We start from the raw sequence: 21482 nt of genomic DNA, 5'->3' as shown, positions 1-21482 counted from the left end.
CTGGATCTTCCTCATAACTCTGACAGATGTTCCAGATATGTTATATGTTCAGGTGTTAGAGTAAACTGCTTACAGATGACACTGGGGAGAACAGAGTGGGGACCGGGGGCTGAAGGCAGTAAAAGAGAAATACACTGGTCCCCCCTGAGTGAGGAAACAGAAACTTATCTCCCCTGCCACTGGCAGTGTGTGTGTGTGTGTGTGTGTGTGTGTGTGTGTGTGTGTGTGTGTGTGTGTGTGTGGTGTGTGTGTGTGTGTGTGTGTGTGTGTGTGTGTGTGTGTGTGTGTGAGTGTGACGATTGTGCAATTGTATGTGACTGTTTTGCTTTACCTGTGTAAACCAGTTTGTTCTTTAACAACATTTTTGAGAAGTGAGGTCATTTGGGCTGGAAATCCGGTCTCAGTTTGGCCTTTGAGTTGAAATTACTTGATAAGACTTTTTATCAAGATACAAGTCAACAGTAACACTGCCCAATACTTTAGGAAGTCCTGAATTAAGTCAGCTTGGAAGTCTGAATTTTCCTTACCAGCTGGAATGTGAATCATATGATGTCAACTGTGCTGTGAAAGGTCAAACTTCACACACATGTGCAGGTCAAGTGGATTTTAATGTTTTAATTCATTTCTATTAAATTTGTAAAATAATTTTGTTACCTTTGGACAGAGCCATGGTGTTATGGTTTAGTTGCTCCCCCTGCTTCCAGTCTTTGTGCTAAGTTAAGCTAAGCTAACTGGCTTCTGACAGTAGCTTCATATTTCGTGTACAGATGTGAAAGTGGAATTGATCCTCTCAAGTCAGCAAGAAAAGAAATAGGCTAAGCACATTTCCCAAAATTTCAAACTACTGTTTTGAGGTCAGGCATAGGGAATGCATGGCAAGTATGTTTTTTTTAAATTGTTTTGGTACATATTTTGTGTCAGGTTTTTTTTTGCATGATATGTGTTTGTGTCAGTGGTGTGTCTATATATGTGTGCGAGGCGTTGCTAAGGGACAAGCCCGAGAACAAGGCCAAAAACTATTTATACAGGCCATTTCCTCTGAAGGGTTGAACCCAGCCTCTTAAATCTGCCAAAAGACCTAACATTCTGCCGCAGATGAACTCATCACATTGTGCATCTGTTTAATCTCGTCCCCTCCAAAAGCTGAACTTTATCTCTGCTGTTTGTATTACTTCAGATCGGCAGTGACAATCAGGGTGAGGCAGAGAAGATCCTCACTCCTTCTTTTTCCTTCCTTCATCAGCTCAAACAAACTCAGCGTTTCAACATCTGAAGACAAACAGTGAAACATGCTAAAGTAGGAGGAAGGCATAAAACAGTCTTAGTTTTATTTAGCTATTTCTTCACAGTGGGAGGTTCCCACCTACCTCTGTTTTGGGACTATAATGTCTTTTATTCAAGCATGTTGTTTTGTTTGTGAAATAAACAATGGCAAGCATAATTGGAAAAACATGGATGATTACGGTGGGTAAATGTGGGAGAATGCTTCTCAGATGAAAAACATAATTCAGAAGAAATAAATGTTAATATTCTATTCTATTATCTGCACTGAGCAGCTAATCATTAATAAACTGACTAAATCACAGGTTCAGTCTAAGTCATAACAAGAGTATGATTAAAAGAAACTGATAGAACTTGCCACTGAGAACCAGAACAATCTAGAGGGAAAAAATTGATTTGAGCCGAGCCATTGTGATATTAATAATTTTTGTCACACTCTTTTGGGTCAATAAGAAATGGAGGAATTTTGAAAGCTAAATAGAAAGCAGACAGACCAACAGCTGGCCAAGAGGGGAAAAAATTGCAAAAGAAAAAGAATGTTTTAGGGCCACAAGGAGTTATAAAATGGAAATGTGTTGCACACATGAGGCGCGCACAGCTGCGTACCATCCTTCACTTATCCTATTTCCTTTGATTTCCCTGGCTCTTATCGGATTAAACACTGATATTCTGGAATGACACTGAGCGGTCCAGATGATCCACACCGGTGGACATCACTCTGACGTGGCCTCTCAGTTTCATATCTGCATCCTAATCTGGTCTGGCTAATTTGTGCAGACACTGCAAAAAACTAAAGCTGTAAAAACTTTGTGAAAAAAAACAAAACAGTTGGGAACAGACAGTCAAGTGGCCTATAGCTTTGTAGTTGAGTTTAGTTGAGTGGCCTGTTCAACCTTTCCTTTTGTTGTGATGCATTCACACAAGTTGTTCAATTGTAGTTTATAATTTGTATTAATTACAATAAAAAAAATCAATAATACAAAATAATACAAATTTTAATTGAATGATACAAATCATAAAGTAAAAAGATTAAATTAAAAGAGAGACTCCAATCTCTGACTTGAACCAACACTCCAGTCAACCTTTGAATGGAAACGTAAAATCTCATGCAAAAAGCAGTCCCTGTCTGCCTCTGGGTGTGTGAAGGCCAAACCAAACAGTGTTATGTCATCATCCTAAACTCAAATATCATCACTGGGATTTTGGTGAAAGCTCCAAGTAACACATTTAAGTCAGTTTTGGAGCAAAACCTCAGAGAAGTCTGGTGTCTGGAGGTTATACTTGGACACAGTGTTGCTTAAGCTACATGCTAGCATCGGCGTGCTAACATGTCAGTGACAATGCCAGCATGTTGATGTTTAGCTTGTATAAGGTTTACCATGTTCATCATCTTAGTATGTCGTATGTCAACACGCTAACATCTGAAGCTGATGGGAGTGTTTTTCATTTTTCCAGTATTTAGACAGTGTCATGGCATCTATCCAATATTTCAGTCTGGAACAAAGTCACGCACCAACCAACCGTCTGACAGATATTTCCAAAACAGTTTGGGAGCTTAGGGGCTTCCCAGATTCATTAATGTACCAGACTCACAGTAGACACATTAGCCTGTTAGCTTGTTAGCCTGTGGGTATTACTCCTGATTCCTGCCATCTGCAGACTTTGGAAGGACTCACTGCTGCAGTTTGGTTACGCAACTTTAGTGCCTGTTAGTGTCAATAATTATTACACATTTTGATTTTAATACTTTTATAGTTATTTTTTTAATTCACGCTCCTGTCACGATACAACATAAAAAGGAAATTGGCCAATTTTTGTTTACTGTCAAAGTACATATGTGCCATCAACACAATTATCACAGGTAGTTAAGTGAAGAAGTAAGTATGTTGTTGTGCCCTGGACACTATTGCACTCGCAATATGGAATATTTAAGATTCTCAATACATTGAGAGGTCCACACTCGGTTTACAGTATACCAGGGAGAAAATTACACTTAAACTTCACGGCACTTCTTGCTGCTCTAATCTCTGAGCTGTTTAATGACGTGCCTTAATGTGCAAATGCACATTATGCAACAGATTTTTGTGTTTTATGAAGATTGTGGTGCCAGTGCCTACACAGCAGAGAAAACAATCTGGTTTAAATATGTTTTATAGTGTATATGAAGCAACCCCATGAAGGTAGCACTTTCATTACACTCCACTTGTTTCTCTTATTTCCTATTAGAACTATGCTCGTATGCAAGACAGAGCAGCACCAACACTGAAAGTGAAGCCATTATCTAAAATAAGAGATTCAACATTAATGTTTGTCTTGTCCAGGCTTCTTTTTGGATGAGAGGATGATTTATGCCTCAGAAAATGCAATCCCCTAAATGTGAAGGAACAAGTCATCTCCATCCAAATGTAATTACTCAATTATTTTTCTTTGAAATGTGTTCACATGGCTCCAATGTATTTTTTTTAAATAAACCACTTTGAGCAAAAGAGCTCACTAACATGACCAGTCACATGATGCACACATATTTCCATAGCCATTTTGGGTTTGGCAAACCTTTCTGGAATATTCCTCTCTTAAGTTTTCCCATAGCCATGCTACAACTCTTCCTACATGACAACGAACGAGCAGCTGACCACACCTTCTTCCCACACCACCCACTCAAGCTCACTGGGAGGTAAACGCAAAAACGGGACCAGATTCTGTAATTTTGTAATCAAGACCAAATCCCACTGAGTTTCTTTGTGGGCTACTAATGCTTTGAAGAGTTTTGCATCATTAATAGTTTTCCATTAGGATATTTGGCATGAGGGAAAATGTAACTTACAGTTCTGATAACTCAACCTCAAGTTTTCTGTATATGTCTATTCTGCAAAAAAAAAAAAGTAGCTGCAGTTTCTTTGGCTCCCACTCCTCCCCACAAAAGAGGCAGGGACTGAATGTCTTTCCAACACTTAACAGTTGCTGTAACTTGCTTCTGGTGTATCACATCTCCCTCTCCCTCTGCCAAGCGCAGCCGCACAGTTCCCCCCGCCTCCAGTGTTTCTCTGACTCACCAATCCAGCTGAACAATGCCCACCATTGAACTCTCAGTGGTGTCTTTAATTGACAGCTGGAATCTTGTAATGGTGTAGCCAGTAGCCATGGTTACTCCATAATAACTTACATATGTACTGTACATATTCATGAATGAAATATAATTCAGCCGGATTCAAGATGGAAACATGGTCAGAGTCGGTGTCATAGTCTTCAGTTGTCCTGAAAAGTCCCTTCACAGTTGCAAATGTTTAGGAGCTGACTCATTACACCGTCGCCTTTTCCACTCCTGCTCCATGAGTGGTATTTACCTTGAGAGGTTATAATTTCCATGATTTGGATAAATGAGTTGGCTTGCTTGACATCTGGCAATAATTTTTCTCCTCAGCCTCACAGTTTTGTTCTTTCTTAATGTCACATACAGTGCTGACAGTGTTTCCTGCTAAATAGGAGGGGATCAGGGACCAGGGGTGGGAGGTTGTGGGTGTGATTAATTAAGAGGAAATGGTTGCTGATATGTTTAACATGATAGTTATGGAATTATGCCTCATTACATAATTTAGACCCCATGTGATTTTGTTTATGTGCAAAATATGTTGGTTGTTGCCTTAAATCAAACTAAAGCTGCAGCAACATGGATACTGAAGCAGCAGTTTGGAACTCGACAACGTTTTCAGCCAAACATGACAAATTTTAAAAGGGCATCCAACTCGCTGTCACAACACAAAAAGGTATCTTACAATGTCTGCCATGTAATCATGAAAAACCTTAAGTATGTAGCAGGGTGTACAGTGTGGTAGAGAGGAAGCAGCCAATTGTCTGACAGCGTGGAATAATGTTTAAGACTTCGAATGTTCTGCTCTACAGGTTCACTAAGGGAAGCAGTTGTTACGTAATGGCACAGGCACGACAATCACTTCAACATGGTAGTAAAGCAAACATCACTTTGAACGGATCCAGCGCTGCATTCGCCTTCACACTCAGTGCTGTACTTTAGAACAGCCGCTTCAGGAAGCTGTGGGTCAAAAGATCACTGTCCAGTTTGGATAACTGGAGTTCACTGATTGAATATCGGCTACTCTGCGTCATATAAATGATTTATCCTAATCATACAACTGAAGAGCTTGAGAGTTAATTGTTTTTGTACTGTCTACTATGCTTTCTCTCTTCTCTACTTCAAGATGCATTTTCTTACTTTTACAGAATCATCTACCTTTGTTGTGTGACCTGGAATTTTAGTGTGCCACCATCTTTCGAGGTAACCAAATAGGAAATCAATTAAGCTGCTTCAGCATCTCTCAAGAAAACTGTGTATTTTCATATGTCATTAACACCCAGACCACGTAAACCCCACTTTGCCCATGCTTTAAAGCTGCTTCAAGCATTATTATTTATTATTAACAGTAAAACAAATGTCTTTCAGTTACGTACTAGGTCTGATAATACTAAAAATCCCACTGAGAATCAACAATTTACAGTTTTACAGCACAGTTTATAGCCTCTTGTAGCTTTTTGCTTCCCAAGGGAGGAATCCAAGATATTTTGATTAAGAGGTGGTGGACCAGGAATAGTGGACCAGACAGGGATACTTCTGAGTAGGTGACTGTTTGCTAATCCATGAACCACAACAGATTGATCTGAGAGCTCATTGCTGAGAGGTTGTGTCTGATACTCTTTGCCCAATTGAGGACAGAAAAGGCTTAACACAGCTTTTAAAATGCATAATGATAAGCAACAACAGCCATAGCTGCTAAATGTAATTAAGTTCATGTGTATTCATCCAATTAAAATTTTTACAGCTTATACTATTTTCTGAATAATTTAGCCTCCTACTTCCAGTTCTTGCAATACCACTATTTGTTCACAAGTCGTCTGGCCAATGTTAGAGGATAATTCCAGTTTAGTTTTAGAAACTACATCTTATTTCTGAAAGTTTGTCCATAGATTCTCGGTTAATAACACATTGCAACAACAAAGTCTGGCAGGCAAGAAACTCAGACAAACAACAGGTGTAATCAGATTATCTAAACTACTATTTTCCTTGGAAAAACCCATGTGCACCCATAATGATTGCAACAATTCTTTAGTACACAGGAACTCTGTGTAGGTACATAACTGTAGCAAGTAAGGTTGGTCAAAGTTGAACCAGGAAGTCAGTCTGTAATCTGCTTGTGCCCATTGCCATGGTGGATTTATTTTTAGCAATGCTGTGATATTTAAAGATTCCAGTAATTAACCTTGTGAGTATAGTGAAGTCATCACTGCTGGAAATGATGGTCAAACCTCCGAAAATAAGAAGTTGAAATAAACCGTAATTATCCATTTTAAGTCTGAAGGCTACAATGTAGGTGTGATATCTAGACCTGTCATGTTTTTTAAAGTTAAGGTGTATCACCAAGCTTAGGAGTTTTCTGTCAGTCTAGGAGAGCAGATTTTTTCCAAGACTTATTTCCTATATTTTCTCCATTCATGTAACTTCCTTCATTCATGACTCAGCAAGGGAAACATCCCCTGCCTACAGCTGGTGCAAGATGCTGCTCACTGCTAGAGATATTCTGGCTAAGCTCTTTTGCCAGACAACTTGGAAAGACAGTGATGAAGACCATGATGATGCACACAGCTGTTGCCCCCAGTAACCCAGTGTTTTTGAAGGACCCGTTGGTGGGAACAGTAGACCCTAAGGACATTCAGTGATACAGAGTGTAAATAGGAAGAGGAAGATTTTAAACAATTAAAATTAAGTTTTGATATCCATCATTAGACGTATTTGAGATTTTAAGTAGCCTACTGAAAGTCATCTTAATATAGTTTTATATCTCCTCTCTCAAGCTTCCCACAAGAATGGTCGTGCCTGTCTAATTAATATTAATTAGCCTCTCCTCTGATTGGCTGACTGTTTTGTGAGTGATGCATCACCAGGCCAAGCACAAGGAACGGATTGTAACCTACTACTGTCGCCACCACTGAGTAAAACGTAATCTGATCTTAAAACTTTGAGCTGGAGTCAGACCTCGAATCAGGAGACAATCACCCACCTCCTCAAACACACTTACAAGAGGATGTTTCAGAATGGTACTTTAAGTTTGTGTTTGATTTTTGTAGCATGTTATTGTAAGAGAGTAATGTAGCAGAGTAACATTAATGTTACAATAATGCTGCGTATTGCTGCAATCAAAATGGTCTGTGAACTAACTCAGACTTATTTATTTTGATAGGTGTAAAAACTAAATTTATGTAACAGTAGCTTTAGTTACAGTACAGTGAATTTGATGTAATTACATTTGCTTTAACAACTATATAACCAATGGCAGTAAGTCTAGATCCTCATTACTACGTAACTACCACTTTCCTGGTAAAGGACTGAGGTTCCAGGTGGGTGGGGCTTGGGGCAAGGCTTAGAGTAGTGACTGTTTTGTTGTGACATCACAAAGTTACAGAAGTCCCGTCGGCTTGTTTTAAGGCGCAATTTCTGAATAAGGACTGTGTGCATTTCTCCATGGATTAAGCTCTTTGATACTTTCACGATACTTATATAACACATAGACAATAGATCATACTAAATGTAGAGCCATAAGTGTTCTTGTTATTTCCATAGTTCAGTTAAAAAGCTATGATTATTTGACCTTATGCAATGTAGAAGACTCACTTATTAGCTTTTAAGTTTTAGAATCGGTGTTTTCAATTGTCCAAGTCTAAGCAGGGTTCCTCAAACCTAACAAGATAAACTATACTGAAACTGTATTAGGCATTTTTTAAGTATGGTTTGCACACGTTCCCAAAACTTATCGAGAAAATACATCTTTTGTAAATGCCCTCAAAACACCACTGTTAGCATGACAAAAACATTTTTCCAGGAATTTATCAGCAAAACTGATCCTATGATTAAGGTTTGGTTGGGTTTAGGCACAAACACGCCTTGGTTATGTTTTAGGAACAATTGTGGTTATGGTTAAAAGAAACCAACATGACTGTTTTGGGGGAAACAGAAACTTAACTGGAGTCTCCCGTGGTGAAGTGTGCCATTGTTGCTCCAGACAGACAAGATTCATAATTCCTACAGCAGCTACAGGACTTTGTCGGGCTATAATGACGGATGCTGTTATTCTTGGAAGGACAGTGTCACGTTATGACGGCTAATGAAATGAGTATGAAAAATTAAGCAGAAGAAGACTCCGCCTTAAATTTTCAGTCTTAACATTTCTCTTTTACACACAAAAATGTTCACACAAAAAATAAAAAGAGACAGTTTTAGTTTTTCCTCCATGTGACGATCTTAAAGACCCATGTGTGCTGCAGCACAAAAACTGTCTCCATAATGAGCCTTTGTCGCTTGGTCCAAACAGCTTTCACATTAGAAAAAGAATGCATTGAGAGGCAGCAGTGTCCAGCTGGAAATGTGAAAGGAAACTTTTCCAGCATAAAGCCTCCAAAGTTTTACAATGGGGGATTCCTATAAAACTACTGGCACTATAATCCCCATTAGAGAACACACAAAGAACCTTTGAATATAAAATTTCTATCTCTGTTACAGTTCACAGTCTTACTTCACTTTTATACGTATTATATGTAAGAATGTGAAGCAATTTACATATATTTATTGCTTTTTTATTGCCAATATGTGAACAGATTGTAACATAACTTAAAAAGTAAGACTTTCCCTGACTTTCTCAGTTGCTTTTAACAGCCTGTGGACTGATTACTATGTGAAGGACTCTCCCAAATTTTCCAAGAAAATTCAAAGGATGTGACCTTTATGCTAACTCCTGCTTGCCTCAATACTTCTCTACCACTCCCTAGAGCACCAACAGTGTGTAACACTAGCTAACATTAGCTTAGAAATGGAGTCCACTAATATCAACAAAGGCTGCTCCAAGCACAACACAGACTTCAACACAAACTCCACATAAGCACAAAAAACAATAACCAATATCAGGTAAGACCTAGGTCAATATCAGCAGATAATAATATTATACTTTCCTACTTCGAAAACACATAACATACAGACCGATCCCTACACTTCGTTATAGCACTGTGCCAGTGATGGAGGGTCAAATAGAGTTTAAAATACAGTTCATAGTCAAACTATAACAACTTTAGTTAGGCTACCTTAAAACATGATCAAAGTGAACTTTATTGTCACTCAGACCATACAACAGAAGTGCACAGTAGTAACAAAATAGTGTTTCTAGTGGCTCAATTTGCAGTCATATACAAATATTAATATGAATATACAAACATAAACATAACTAAATATTATGTCTCGTGTAGTCTGATTGGCCATCGGGACTACCAGGACAAAACCCAGTGGACCGCATCCGTCAGTGTCTTTACCAGCCCTCTCTGTGTGCCTGTCATTCGAGTTGCACATGAGAGTATGTTGCATTCATGTTAATAATAATAATAGTAATAACTTAGATTTTTTCAAGATACCCAGAGCCGCTTTACAGAGTAAGAACACAAATAAATAAAACATATAAATGAAAACAAGACGAGACAGAATAAGGAAGGCAGTGATTGGAGGAGCTTGGAGGAGATGAGTGAGCTAGGGGCCATAGGCCTTGGTGAACAGGTGAGTTTTCAGCAGTTTTTTGAAAGTGTCCAGAGATGAAGCTGCGTGAATCTCTTCCAGGAGAGAGTTTCAGAGGGTGGGGGCTGCCACACTGAAAGATCTGTCACTGAAAGATCGCAGGCTGGTGTAGGGGGTGGAGAGCAGACCAGTGTCAGAGGACTGTAGGTTTTGGGACAGGGTATAGGGGTGGAGGAGGTCAGACAGGTACTGGGGGGCAAGATCATGGAGAGATTTGTAGGTGAAGCAGGTGTTGAAGCAGATAAGTCCTTTCATCGTTTTGACATTCCCTCCAAGCACTCGCCGTTATCTCACTGTCAGTCGTTCGTCTGCTGGTGCCATTAATAACAAGAGTTTTCTGAGTATTACATATAGAATCTTTAATTGCAATTCAAATACGATGCAACAATTTTTTTAAAAAGTTAATGACCATCACATTGCTCCATTCACCTGCCATTTAATGCTAGATGAGATTTATGACAAAACCAAAAACTTTCCAGGCATTCTGACATAAAAATTAACATGAGGATGTTTTTTTACTGTGTAATGAAAAAGCTCACACATACTTGTTTTTGCAGTTGTGTGTCTATTTCCTACTGTTATGGCGGGTGGAGGGTGTGGAGGGGTGACCATTTCCTCCTGTTATAGCCTCAGCACAGCATTGAAAACAGGCCCTTTTCCTGCTTTCCAGTGATTACTGGAAAGGAGGGCCAACAGCCTAATGATAAACCACAAAGAGATAATCAGTATGTCTCTATCAAAACCAATGCTTATACTAGAGGGGCCTAATCTTACAATGGGAGACGAAAATCAGGCATCAGAAGGAGACGCCGAAACCACATAATGATGACTGGTCAAGAGAAAAAAATCTGTGGTTGGTCTAAATTCTTTCACTTATCACTTCTAATTGTTTGGTTCTACTTTGGGACAGAGATCTAGTTTAAACCAGATATGAATGTGGGGTAATATGATCCCTATCTCTACAATCCTCACTGTTATCTTCATTGCATGTCTAATGAAAAAACAAATTAATGAAAAGTTATGAAGTTCCTTAATTAAGATTTAGATTGTTTTAAGTGGAGGGATGATAGCCTCTGTCAGTGCCTCTCGTGTGTGCTGAGTGTGTAGTTCACTGCTGTGTGTTTACCAACAGGGGGAGGTTTTGTACCAGCCTTCTAACAGGTCACTTGTAAATGTGGGACAGCAGTTGCATGGCAATTAGTTGTAATGATGTTTGTTAGCTATTCTATGTTTCTATGGATGGCAATGTCTGTCAGTCAGTCCACCACTTTGGTACAAACTAAAGTAATCTTTGCAACCCTTGATGATTCCTCTAGTACCAACATGAGACATTTTTTCTTCAGAATTACATTACTATAAAATTATTTAATGGATTACCATGATCCCTTAATGACATTCCCATCAGCTTCAGCTTTACTTTGTGCTAATCAAGCAGCAACCTCTGGGGCTGAAAAATGAAGCCAACACGGATGTGCTAAAACTGCAGTTCATCTAATGACCACTAGAGTCTGGCTCCAAAATTGAGTCATCCCCATAGACTCCCATGTTAAAATGTTCAACTTTACAGCTGAAATACACATACTTACAGCCTGGTACAAAAAACAGTTTTGGTGTCTGTACTTAATTTCCTCCTTCATGACAACTGTTTATATAACTCACCTGTTTACATTTTATTATTACCACAAATCGACATGCACCGAAGTCCTGGCTTCACAGTCGCCCCACCTATTTGCCCATATTTGGATAATTCGGGAGTTAGGGGGAGTCAGGCACTGCCAAGATGGCGACGGTAGGTGGCATCACGGAGGCTACATTCATCTTCATTTTCTGTCTATGGTGCTAATTAGCAGATGTTAGCGTATGAGAAACTTATGAATAAGATAATGAACATGGTAAACATTATGCACACTGAGCATCAGTAGCGTTGCCATTGTGAGCATGTTAGCATGCTGATGCATGTAGGTCAAAGTACTATGTGCCTAAGTAGGCTACAGCCTGTGCTTGCATGGCTACAGACTCTTGTTCAAAACTAGATGCACATAGTTCAAAACAGATATGTGAGTTACTTTAAATCCTGCAATCAAAAATACACCAACACATTATCTGTCAGTCTCTCCAGTAATGCATTTACATTTTGCCTGTGTATGTGTAGCATGTGTGTGTGTGTAAATAATATTTGCCATCTTCTCTTTGCTAATTCCTCAGTTCTTTTACAGCAGTGTTTGCACATGCCACGGCAGAAGGTTACAGATAATTTAAGACGTAATTCACTGTATGCACACAAATTTAATCTTTTAATATTAGTGGATGGAGCAAACAGGATATGATGTCAAACATACATAATTAAGAAAGATAAATTTAACCCTGCAATGTTATTTGTTCCAAAATGAAACATACTGTATGGTATTTGGGGAATTATATTCATATGAAGGTTACTCTGGAGGGGATTCTGCAGGCCAGCACAGGAAGAGGGAAAATCAAACAAGTAAACTGGTTGATCACGTGCTGTCTAGGATTTTTATACACATTAGCTTGTTTGCACTGGGTGTTATCCAAGATTAAAAAAACAGGAGGAATTGAATGCTAACATACACAAGGAGATAACTGCAGGAACTGACTGTGCTGAAGCCAAACCTTTGTTGTACTGTTTTTCTTACTGAATTCAAAGAGTGTCTGTCTGAAGCTCTTGATGTTTTGGGGGGACTTCCACTCATCTGGCAATTTACATCATGACCAGCAATGTTGAATATTTTTTTTTCTCAAGTACGGTGGCCCTCAGAGCTCAAAACACTGCACTTTAATAAAACACATTCAAATAGACAAAACACAACCAAATTCAGAAAACATCTTCATCAGTTTGACAACACATGTGATGCAAATACTCACAACACAATGGAAGTGTTTCCAGGAGACACTGAAAAGCGATCAATCTGGCTGGGATGTACTCGTTCAATGCTTTGTGACTTTTGAAGTTAAAAGCATTGAACAAGTATTAAAATACATCCATGCAAGTGCGTCCCAGTTTATCTTTTTTTTTGCATTTACTCCGATAGCAGAGACAGATAGGAAAGTCAGGCAGAGAGGATGACGCGCCGCCCTCACTTTTTTGTGTCCGCTGGAAACACCCCCATTGTGTTGTGAGTATTTGCAGGCATCACACATGTTGTAAAATTGATTATCTTTTCTGACTCTTCTGTTTGTGTGTAAGTTGCAGTGTGTTGAGCTCTCAGGGCCACCGTACTCAAGTCCCCATACTGAGCATACAAATGTCCACATGTATAACATACAGCAGATGTTTAAATTATCAATGGTTATGAAACACGGCTGATGAAAAACGTGCAGGAGCGTGTGTAAGATAATGTCAGTGAAGTTGGTGATTCAGACCATCATTTCAAACTTAATAATTGAAGTATATGAGGAGAAAAATTATTAGGTCTGAACTGTCCCCCAGTACAGTTTTAAATTATAAGCTGCTGTCATTATTTTACGTGAACAAGTTAACAACACTAAAAATAAATGTTCTACTTATTGTTCTGAACAGGTCAATATGACACACACAGATGTTAAGTTTACACACTCAATGAATTTATTTTAGCTCTAAAATAATTGGGGTGTTATTATTCTTTTAAGCTGCCTTGTGACATTGTCTGGTAATCTGGTAAGTTATGTTTACGTTCTTCATTATTCACCAAAGCACATCGTGTGAGTCTTTGACATTTAAATAAACACTTTGATCCTTCTGCAAAAAGCATTTGCAAAGCTGTTTAAACCCTGCATAGTTTACATCCAAGTACTTGTCATTCAGTTGTCCTCTTCCCTGACATATTGCTGCATGTCTTTGGGTTTTACCTCTGCCAACTGTCAATCAGTGGAATAGTGTATAATCAGCCACACGAATCTGTATCACATCACCCATGTGGTTATATGTGTGAATGTTCGTCTTTATGCGTGTGCACTCTCCAAACAAAAATGGGACCTATTCTGAAAGCCAGCAGTACTAGTGGCCAAAAACTCTCACAGGGAACCTTTAAGTTAGACGCACGATATACTGTATACGTTCCCCATGTATTAAAACACAAGACCAAGGTGAACAAGGGGGATTTGTCTCTCAGTACATTTAAACGTAAAGTTGTTGTTTTTTTTCAAGTGAGCAGGACAGCCCTCAATACCATTCAAGCTCAGCCTTTATTGTGTTTGCGTAAAAAAAAATAGCTACTGTGCAGTAAGAAGAATGTAATAAACTTACAAAAATGTAAAGGGTAAAAACAATGTGTGTGACTAACCTCTTCCAGAGACTGTGTTTATGTGTATTTAGTGCAACGGAGGATGACAGGGCCCGGTGGTTGAGCAAACAAGAAAACTGGATTGCTTGACGGGTCACATGGCTCAAATCAACCTCTCAGAAAATATAAACCAGCGAGGGAGGAAATGAGAGTTAGTCCTTATGTTTATGAGAAGAGAATCAGATAAATAAATGAACAATGAAAAGTGCTCCAACTTCAGCCCGTTTGATTTGCATATGCAACTGGATTCTTCTTATCTGATTCAGAGTGTGCATTTCTGTCATAATTGATCAGGATTTTCCTGTGGCCGTCTTTACTCCTTCCAACTCTGCGTTCACATCATATTAGATTAACTGAATGATATCAACATATAAAAACACTTGCAACTTCTGAGTTGTAATCCCAGGTGTAAATATTTGGCTTCATGAATGGAACATGATTCCTCACTGATGACAGACGGTTGACCCACCCACTGTGCAAATAGCAGTTTTACAACTATATTCTACTTCCAGGTAAAACCCGAAAACCAAAACTGCATCAATTATTAACACGGAGAAAATATGAAAAAGGGTTTTGTATTGTTTTGCTGCTGCTGTAACATTACATTTTAGAGGTCCTCCCAATGTTTTTCCATAAGAGACATTACTTCAGCATTTGAAAAAGTGTCACTTGTCAGTTAATGGCGACGTTATGCTTCACCACTCTCTCCTATAACATAGGATCCATGACATGTGACCGGGGACTTCAGCCCAACTGGCCTCTGTTTAACCTCATGATCACTGCACATTTGGATACTGCCCGAGCAACAAAATGCCAAAAATAATTGCTTACTAACTGATTGAAGTACCGTTAATCAGGTACTTTCCCGACATAAATGCAAAAATAAATCTGCTGTGAATGAGGCCAGTAGGGGCAAGGCGCATACAGTATAGTCTGACCCTTTGAAGCAAAGTCAAGGGAGGCGGAGGGGAGGCTTGTCTTTCTGGCTTTTTTCCTCCTGGTTAACTAGACATGTGATTAGCATTACTGTCTCCTACTTAGTTTGCCCTGCAGTCAGCCTGGTGTGCCTTCAGAGGAAATACTGCCCAAGGGCTACTCTCAGACAACACCAAGGTAAGTAATATTTATGTTCACGCATGTCATGATGATGTTCAGACATGAAAATTACACGTTAGCATCTGCCTGTGTTTGATTTTAATCCTATCGTTGCTTCTTTTTTGAGATTTGTGCCACTGAAGCTCATGCCTGAGAGTGCTCCATGCTCTTACTGGACATATAATTCATGTATTTGCTAGTTGTTTTTTTAAAGCAAATGTGAAATAGCTTTTGTGGGCTCTCATAAATCTACTGAAAGATTTCCAATGGTGCCCCGCTATATTCTCCCTGTAAGAGTGGTTTGAATTGGAATAAAGTTAAAAATGCATGCTTTATCTGTATTTCTGTATATTCTTTGCTGGTAAAACTATTCTAGGTTTGTGTGTGCCCACACATGTTATCAAGTCAAACCTTCCCTTTGCAAACACAAGGAGTCTTTTAACTGCGCACCTGTTGAGTTGTTGTGCATCAACAGCAAATTTAATGCAGCAAATCCTTTAAAGATATAATATATAATTAATATTTTTCTTTCAAAGAGATGAAAAATGAATACTGTAATGAATATTATAGTGGATTTCTTTTCGTTAATGTTCCCTTAATACAACACAGTAAGATAACAAGTTGCGCACACCCACTAAACAAATACATATGGAGCCCTTGTATACTGCATGGCTATTCAAGTGTAGGAATTTAACTGTGGGAAAGCAATACATTATGTAGCTGGTTGAGTGAATGATGGGACTTGTTTTTCTGTCAAACTCGCATGCTTGTTTTTACCATTATGGCTCACTTGCAGAAGCAGAAATTAAATTAGGCTCCCCAATCGTTTGAGTTTTCTTACATGGCCTGTGGAAAACAAGACAATTATGTGATGTTCCTAAGCATTACTGGTCATGTGTGTGTGTGTGTGTGTGTGTGTGTGTGTGTGTGTGTGTGTGTATCACTCTGTCAGCTTGACTAAAGTGACCTCATCCTCAGAAACCCATGCAATACGAAACTTGGATCATGTGAAATATTTGGGTAGACTCCATTAACAGTGACTTAAGAGATAAAAAATCCTCCAGCAATGTGATGGTTGAATTGTGCAAAACCTCCACAGATCACAGGACAGATAAATGTGGCAGACAGGTTTTAAGCAGCTAATCTAGACCAACACTCCAAGTCAGTGACCCATGATCAATACTATTATTCTGGTCTGCTTTGTTTGGACAAAAAAGCAGCAACATAAAAGACTGACAAAGGAAAGATTTAGACATCTCATGACCAACAGCTTGAGAATGACTGGAACACAAACACAAGAAAGTTATTTCATACAGACAACATGATAAGGTACACTGTATAAGAAAGCATTGTCCCAAAAAGCAGCAGCAATGCCATTTGTTTAAATGCTTAAAGCTCCATATAGTCTAAAGGCAGATGTTCATGTGTTGCTTGATTATAAAGCAGGTTTAGGTTCTATATTAATACTGTGAAAGTATCAAAGCCTCAGTCCACAGAGAAATGCACACAGCCTGTTTTCAGAAACTGAGCCTTAAAACCAGCCGTCAGGACTTCTGTAACTTTGTGATGTCACAACAAAGCAGTCACCGCTCTCAGCCACGCCCCAAGCCCCGACCACCTGCACCCTAAACATGTAGGAGTTGGTTTCTCTGAGTGATTACCTGAAACTTGCTATGTTTTTTTTTGATCACTCAGAAAGCAGATAGAGAAGCCTGAGAAAAGAGATGTAAAACTACATTGAGATGGTTTTTGGTTTTTAAAACCACAAATATATCTTCTTATGGATCAACACTTCAAATAAAACATAGGAAAATTGTAAAAAAAAAAATTTTCATGCAAATAATTATCTAAGGACGGCTGCACGGTGGTGCAGTGGTTAGCGCTGTCGCCTCACAGCAAGAAGGTTCCGGGTTCGAGTCCCGGCTCTGTGTGGAGTTTGCATGTTCTCCCCGTGCCAGTGTGGGTTCTCTCCGGGTACTCCGGCTTCCTCCCACAGTCCAAAGACATGCGAAATGGGGACTAGGCTAATTGGATACTCTAAATTGACCATAGGTGTGGCTGTGAGTGTGAATGGTTGTCTGTCTCTATGTGTTTGCCCTGCGATGGACTGGCGACCTGTCCAGGGTGTACCCCGCCTCTCGCCCGAGAAGATGCTGGGATAGGCTCCAGCCCCCCCACGACCCTACTAGAGGATAAGCGGTAGAAAATGAATGAATGAATAATTATCTAAGGAGCTGGGGAAGAAGAAGTCTTTTATATCACCTCAAAAAGTCAACTTTCCTTAAATATCAGTAGTTTTACTGTGTAAACCTGGCCACACTGGGAGATCAGACAAGTCATATATAGTATAATAATAAAATCATCTAGGGTCATATAGGAAGACAATGTCAAACAGCTTATTATTATTATTATAGGCAACAATTAATATTGATCAAACCTGTGTTTAAAGCTTCACTACTGAATATTGTTGCGTTCACAATGCTTCAAATAACACTATACTCAACCTGGCAGGGCATATCTGCTGGATGTGTAAATAAGCACCTGTTTGCTGACAAGTTCACCACATTAACTTAAAAGGTAATGATATGTCGATGTCATGTCCACAACTTGTTACCGTTCCCCCCAAGTAGGTTTAACAAAACCTTTCCTTTTAGCCTTTCAGTTTGGCAGCTGACATACCAAGATTCCTCCTTGCAGTCTGTCAAATAAGGAAAAAAGAAAACTGTAACCCTGTCTTAACTAAATCTCCCTCAGTGAGATTGTCAGAAAGTATTTTCAAACACAGTTAGGATTTTTTTAAGTCTCTCTTGCGTGGAAATGTTTAAATGTTTTATTCTTAAGCATTCACATGCAAATTTCACATGCATAGTCTATTTTCATGCTGAGTCTGCTTTCAGTCTTTACAATGTCACAGTGCCTTTACAATGGCAGTGAATTTGTACCATGAACCCGTCATGCTATTCCTTGACCAACTGATTCAGCACTGATGTCATGTTGTGAACTTCAGCTCTTAATGTTAACGTCATAGGCAGTGAAGAATGCAGATGATCTGATTTCGAGTGAAGTATTTTTATCATCTGTAGTGTTTTCACTGCAGATGTATATCATTAAATTAGATTAGATTAGATTAAATAATCTTGTTTAAGTAAAATTCATCCCATGTTGCTGACACATTTCTTATCACTGTTAATGCTTTGTTTAACTTCACTTAAAAAGCAACTCATTTCTATGTTTTATTCCCCCACTATAGGCCAGCATCTGTCAACAACATTCACAATTATGCCTGGCACCACAACAGGGAAGAAGCTGGATCTTTCCAAGCTGACAGATGAGGAGGCTAAACATGTGTGGGAAGTTGTCCAGAGGGATTTTGACCTGAGGAAGAAGGAGGAGGATCGACTTGGGTAAGATAAAACATTTTTTGTTTTTTTTTGTGACCTTTTTTGTGAGTTTTTGAGAGTAATGTCAGCTTACATGTAGCCTATTATCAAATTTAATTTTTGGGAGGTTGGTATTTATAAAACACAAGCAGCAATAAATCACATATTGCTAAAATATCCTAGAAAAGTAGATGTCCGTGTGTAGTTTGATTATAAGGCAGGTCTAGGTTCTATATTAATACTGTGAAAGTATCAAAGTGCTCAGTCCACAGAGAAATGCACACAGCCTGTATTCAGAAACTGAGCCTTAAAACCAGCTGCCAGGACTTCTGTAACTTTGTGATGTCACAACAAAGATGCCAGTGCTCTCAGCCATGCCCCAAGCCCCGCCCACCTGGACCTACTGTCCAGCCTTGCAAGATTTGGTTTCTCTGAGTGTTTACCTGACATTTGCTATATCTTTAATGGATCACTCAGAAAGCCGTCAGCCAATCAGAAGAGAGGCTCTCAGCCTCCTCTCTTCTGATTGGCTCACTGACCTGTTGATACTAGATCTCCAAAGAGAAGCCTGAGACAGGAGATTATAGTGATCCAATACAGACTCTTTAACCTTTAAAATCTATCTATATACTGTATCTCTTTTATATCAAATATTTTCAGTTGTGTTTCATGTGTAGTGCAAGTCTTTAGTCTTTTGCTAGTGTAGATGTTACATGTCTCCATTAGTTGTTCTGCTCCTTTTCTACTCCGTTCCTATGAATTCCGGAATATAAATCTGAGATTATCATAGCATTGTATGTTTTTGTAGAGTTAAACGTGTATACAGCTATGTTATTTTCTCCTCAGTATTCTGAGAATCGTTATAGAGGTTCATTTGTTTCAGAGCTGATTGTTACTTCATGCCTCCTGTTGTTGCAAACTGCCTAAAGAACCAATTTAAATGTTGCTTTAAAAAGCTTTAATGAGTTTAGCAAATCTAATTTTCTTCTAGGACACCTTGATTACTTTGCTGTTCTTCATAACTGTATAATTTAGGACTGACCACTGTATAACCACACAAATGTCTGTGCCATTTATAGCCAAGCTAGCTGCATAGCTCTACCTAGGGATGTCAATGTCAGTCATCAGACTGAAATATCTCAACAACTTTTGAATGTTTGCCATTGATTTTTGTATAAACAGCCATGGTTTCTAGACAATGAATCCAAGTGACTTCGGTGAGACTTTTTATCCAGTGTCACTGAGTTTTTGTTTTTTGTCTCAAGAACTTTTGGATGGATTACAATATGAGATTTGGAACAGATGCTCATGTTCACCAAAGGATGAATTAACTAATTTCATCAGATCCTCAGATCATCAGATAGCTTATCAACCCCACCGCTTCAGGGACCTGCAAGTTGCCCACAAACATCCTTGTGCCTCAACTTTCATACTCAGAAATGTAGCCTATACGAAAGTGTGCACTACATAATAAATTTGTTTATAGGACGGAATAAGAATAATTCACTTGAATGGAAACACTGTCCGATATTTGTTTCACTGCACTTTCTATCATATTTCTCAGCGAGCTAGGGATCACATGTCCTGTTTTCAAAGCCTGTGATGCTCGATACTGTAATTGGCAATCTGATGTTCTTTATTGTGAAGAAGGACGATCAACCAATTTGTTCCATTTAAATTTAGTAAAACTGAGCAGAAATTACATATAGTGCTGTAAGATGGAATAACTTTGTTGAGCTGCTCGTCACAAACAGAAGATTCACTCATTTTCTCTAACTCGCTGAGCTACTGCTGCTCACATGTCTTCTTGGCAACATTGACCGATGGATGGTTTAGATATCAAGCTGTGGGAGGAAGAGCTTTAGAGGGAATTTCCCCTTATCCTTGGATGTGGGATGACATTCACACAGCAGCAGCAGCAGCAGCAGCACTACTGCTCCTCCATGATAGTCACACAAAAAGAAACCATTCAATGGCGCATTGTTACAGCAGGATCTGCACCTGTCATATGCATCGCTACAATATCTGTATGCCTAATGATGTTGAAACGCTACAAGTTTATATGATTTACCTTTTACAATTTAAGTTGTTTGCTGAAACATGTGAATGAGGCCAGGCTAACTCATTAAGGGGCCCTAAAGCATAGATAACATGTGGTCCCCTATTGAAACTCGATTTGAGACCTCTAAGACAGGACGTCATAGCTGCACAATAAAAGCTTACAGGAACCACCTTTAAGCAGCTTTTCTTTTAGTTTATGATGCACTTCACTTCAAGTTTTTGCTTCACAAAAACTGGAAACACTGCAGAATGCTCCTTTAAGAAGTAATTCATTTTATCACATTAGAAATGTCAAGTTAAATCTGTTTTCAGCTTGGGGTTTCTGGGAGGGCAGAATCCAGCATGGCAAAATGTCAGGTTTTAACTTTTAGAGACCCTACACACCCGTAGTCCAACCATACAGTCTTTTCACATATGCTGTCCCCTGATTGGACCCTTTGTGTGACCATGTACAAGCCCTGTTCTCCTGAGTAGACAGTTTGCTGCCGTTACATGATGTCCTGCAAAGCTCCACCCATCTTTCAGCTGACAAGGCGTCTCACCAGCCAGAAGAGGTGAAAACGCTTGTGATGGTAAAACAGGTAACAATAAGGTCAAACAGCTAAGGTCTTATCTTAGTATGACAAATCTTTTATTGACACTCTGACAACATGCTGCTCAAACATTTGTTTTATTACGCATACAGTGGCTTCAGGAAGTATTCAGATGCCTTCACTTCTTTATACTTTATTGTGATGTGGGTTTAATGTTAAGGGGATAAAA

General features: G+C 39.0%; 1 protein-coding gene across 8 annotated transcripts in view; it reads left to right on the top strand.

Annotated features, from left to right (window-relative positions):
- The first annotated feature begins 15010 nt into the window (after window positions 1-15010).
- mlphb (melanophilin b) overlaps window positions 15011-21482 on the top strand; it is a 44757-nt gene continuing 38285 nt past the window's right edge. For 4 of the 8 annotated variants that reach the window (XM_056390230.1, XM_056390233.1, XM_056390227.1 and 1 more), the window contains exons 1-2: window positions 15012-15297; window positions 18530-18683. In XM_056390230.1, coding sequence (XP_056246205.1) covers window positions 18559-18683 — 125 coding nt within the window. In that variant the 5' untranslated portion in view covers window positions 15012-15297; window positions 18530-18558. Of the gene's footprint in view, window positions 15298-17788; window positions 17857-18529; window positions 18684-21482 lie in introns of those variants that run through there. The other 4 variants (XM_056390235.1, XM_056390234.1, XM_056390231.1 and 1 more) reach the window with 3 other exon arrangements.

Source organism: Seriola aureovittata, chromosome 11, assembly GCF_021018895.1.
Source record: "Seriola aureovittata isolate HTS-2021-v1 ecotype China chromosome 11, ASM2101889v1, whole genome shotgun sequence".
In the NCBI taxonomy this organism is placed as follows: Eukaryota; Metazoa; Chordata; class Actinopteri; order Carangiformes; family Carangidae; genus Seriola; species Seriola aureovittata.
Note: the sequence above shows the minus strand (reverse complement) of the source record. Positions and strands in the feature narration are given on the sequence as shown.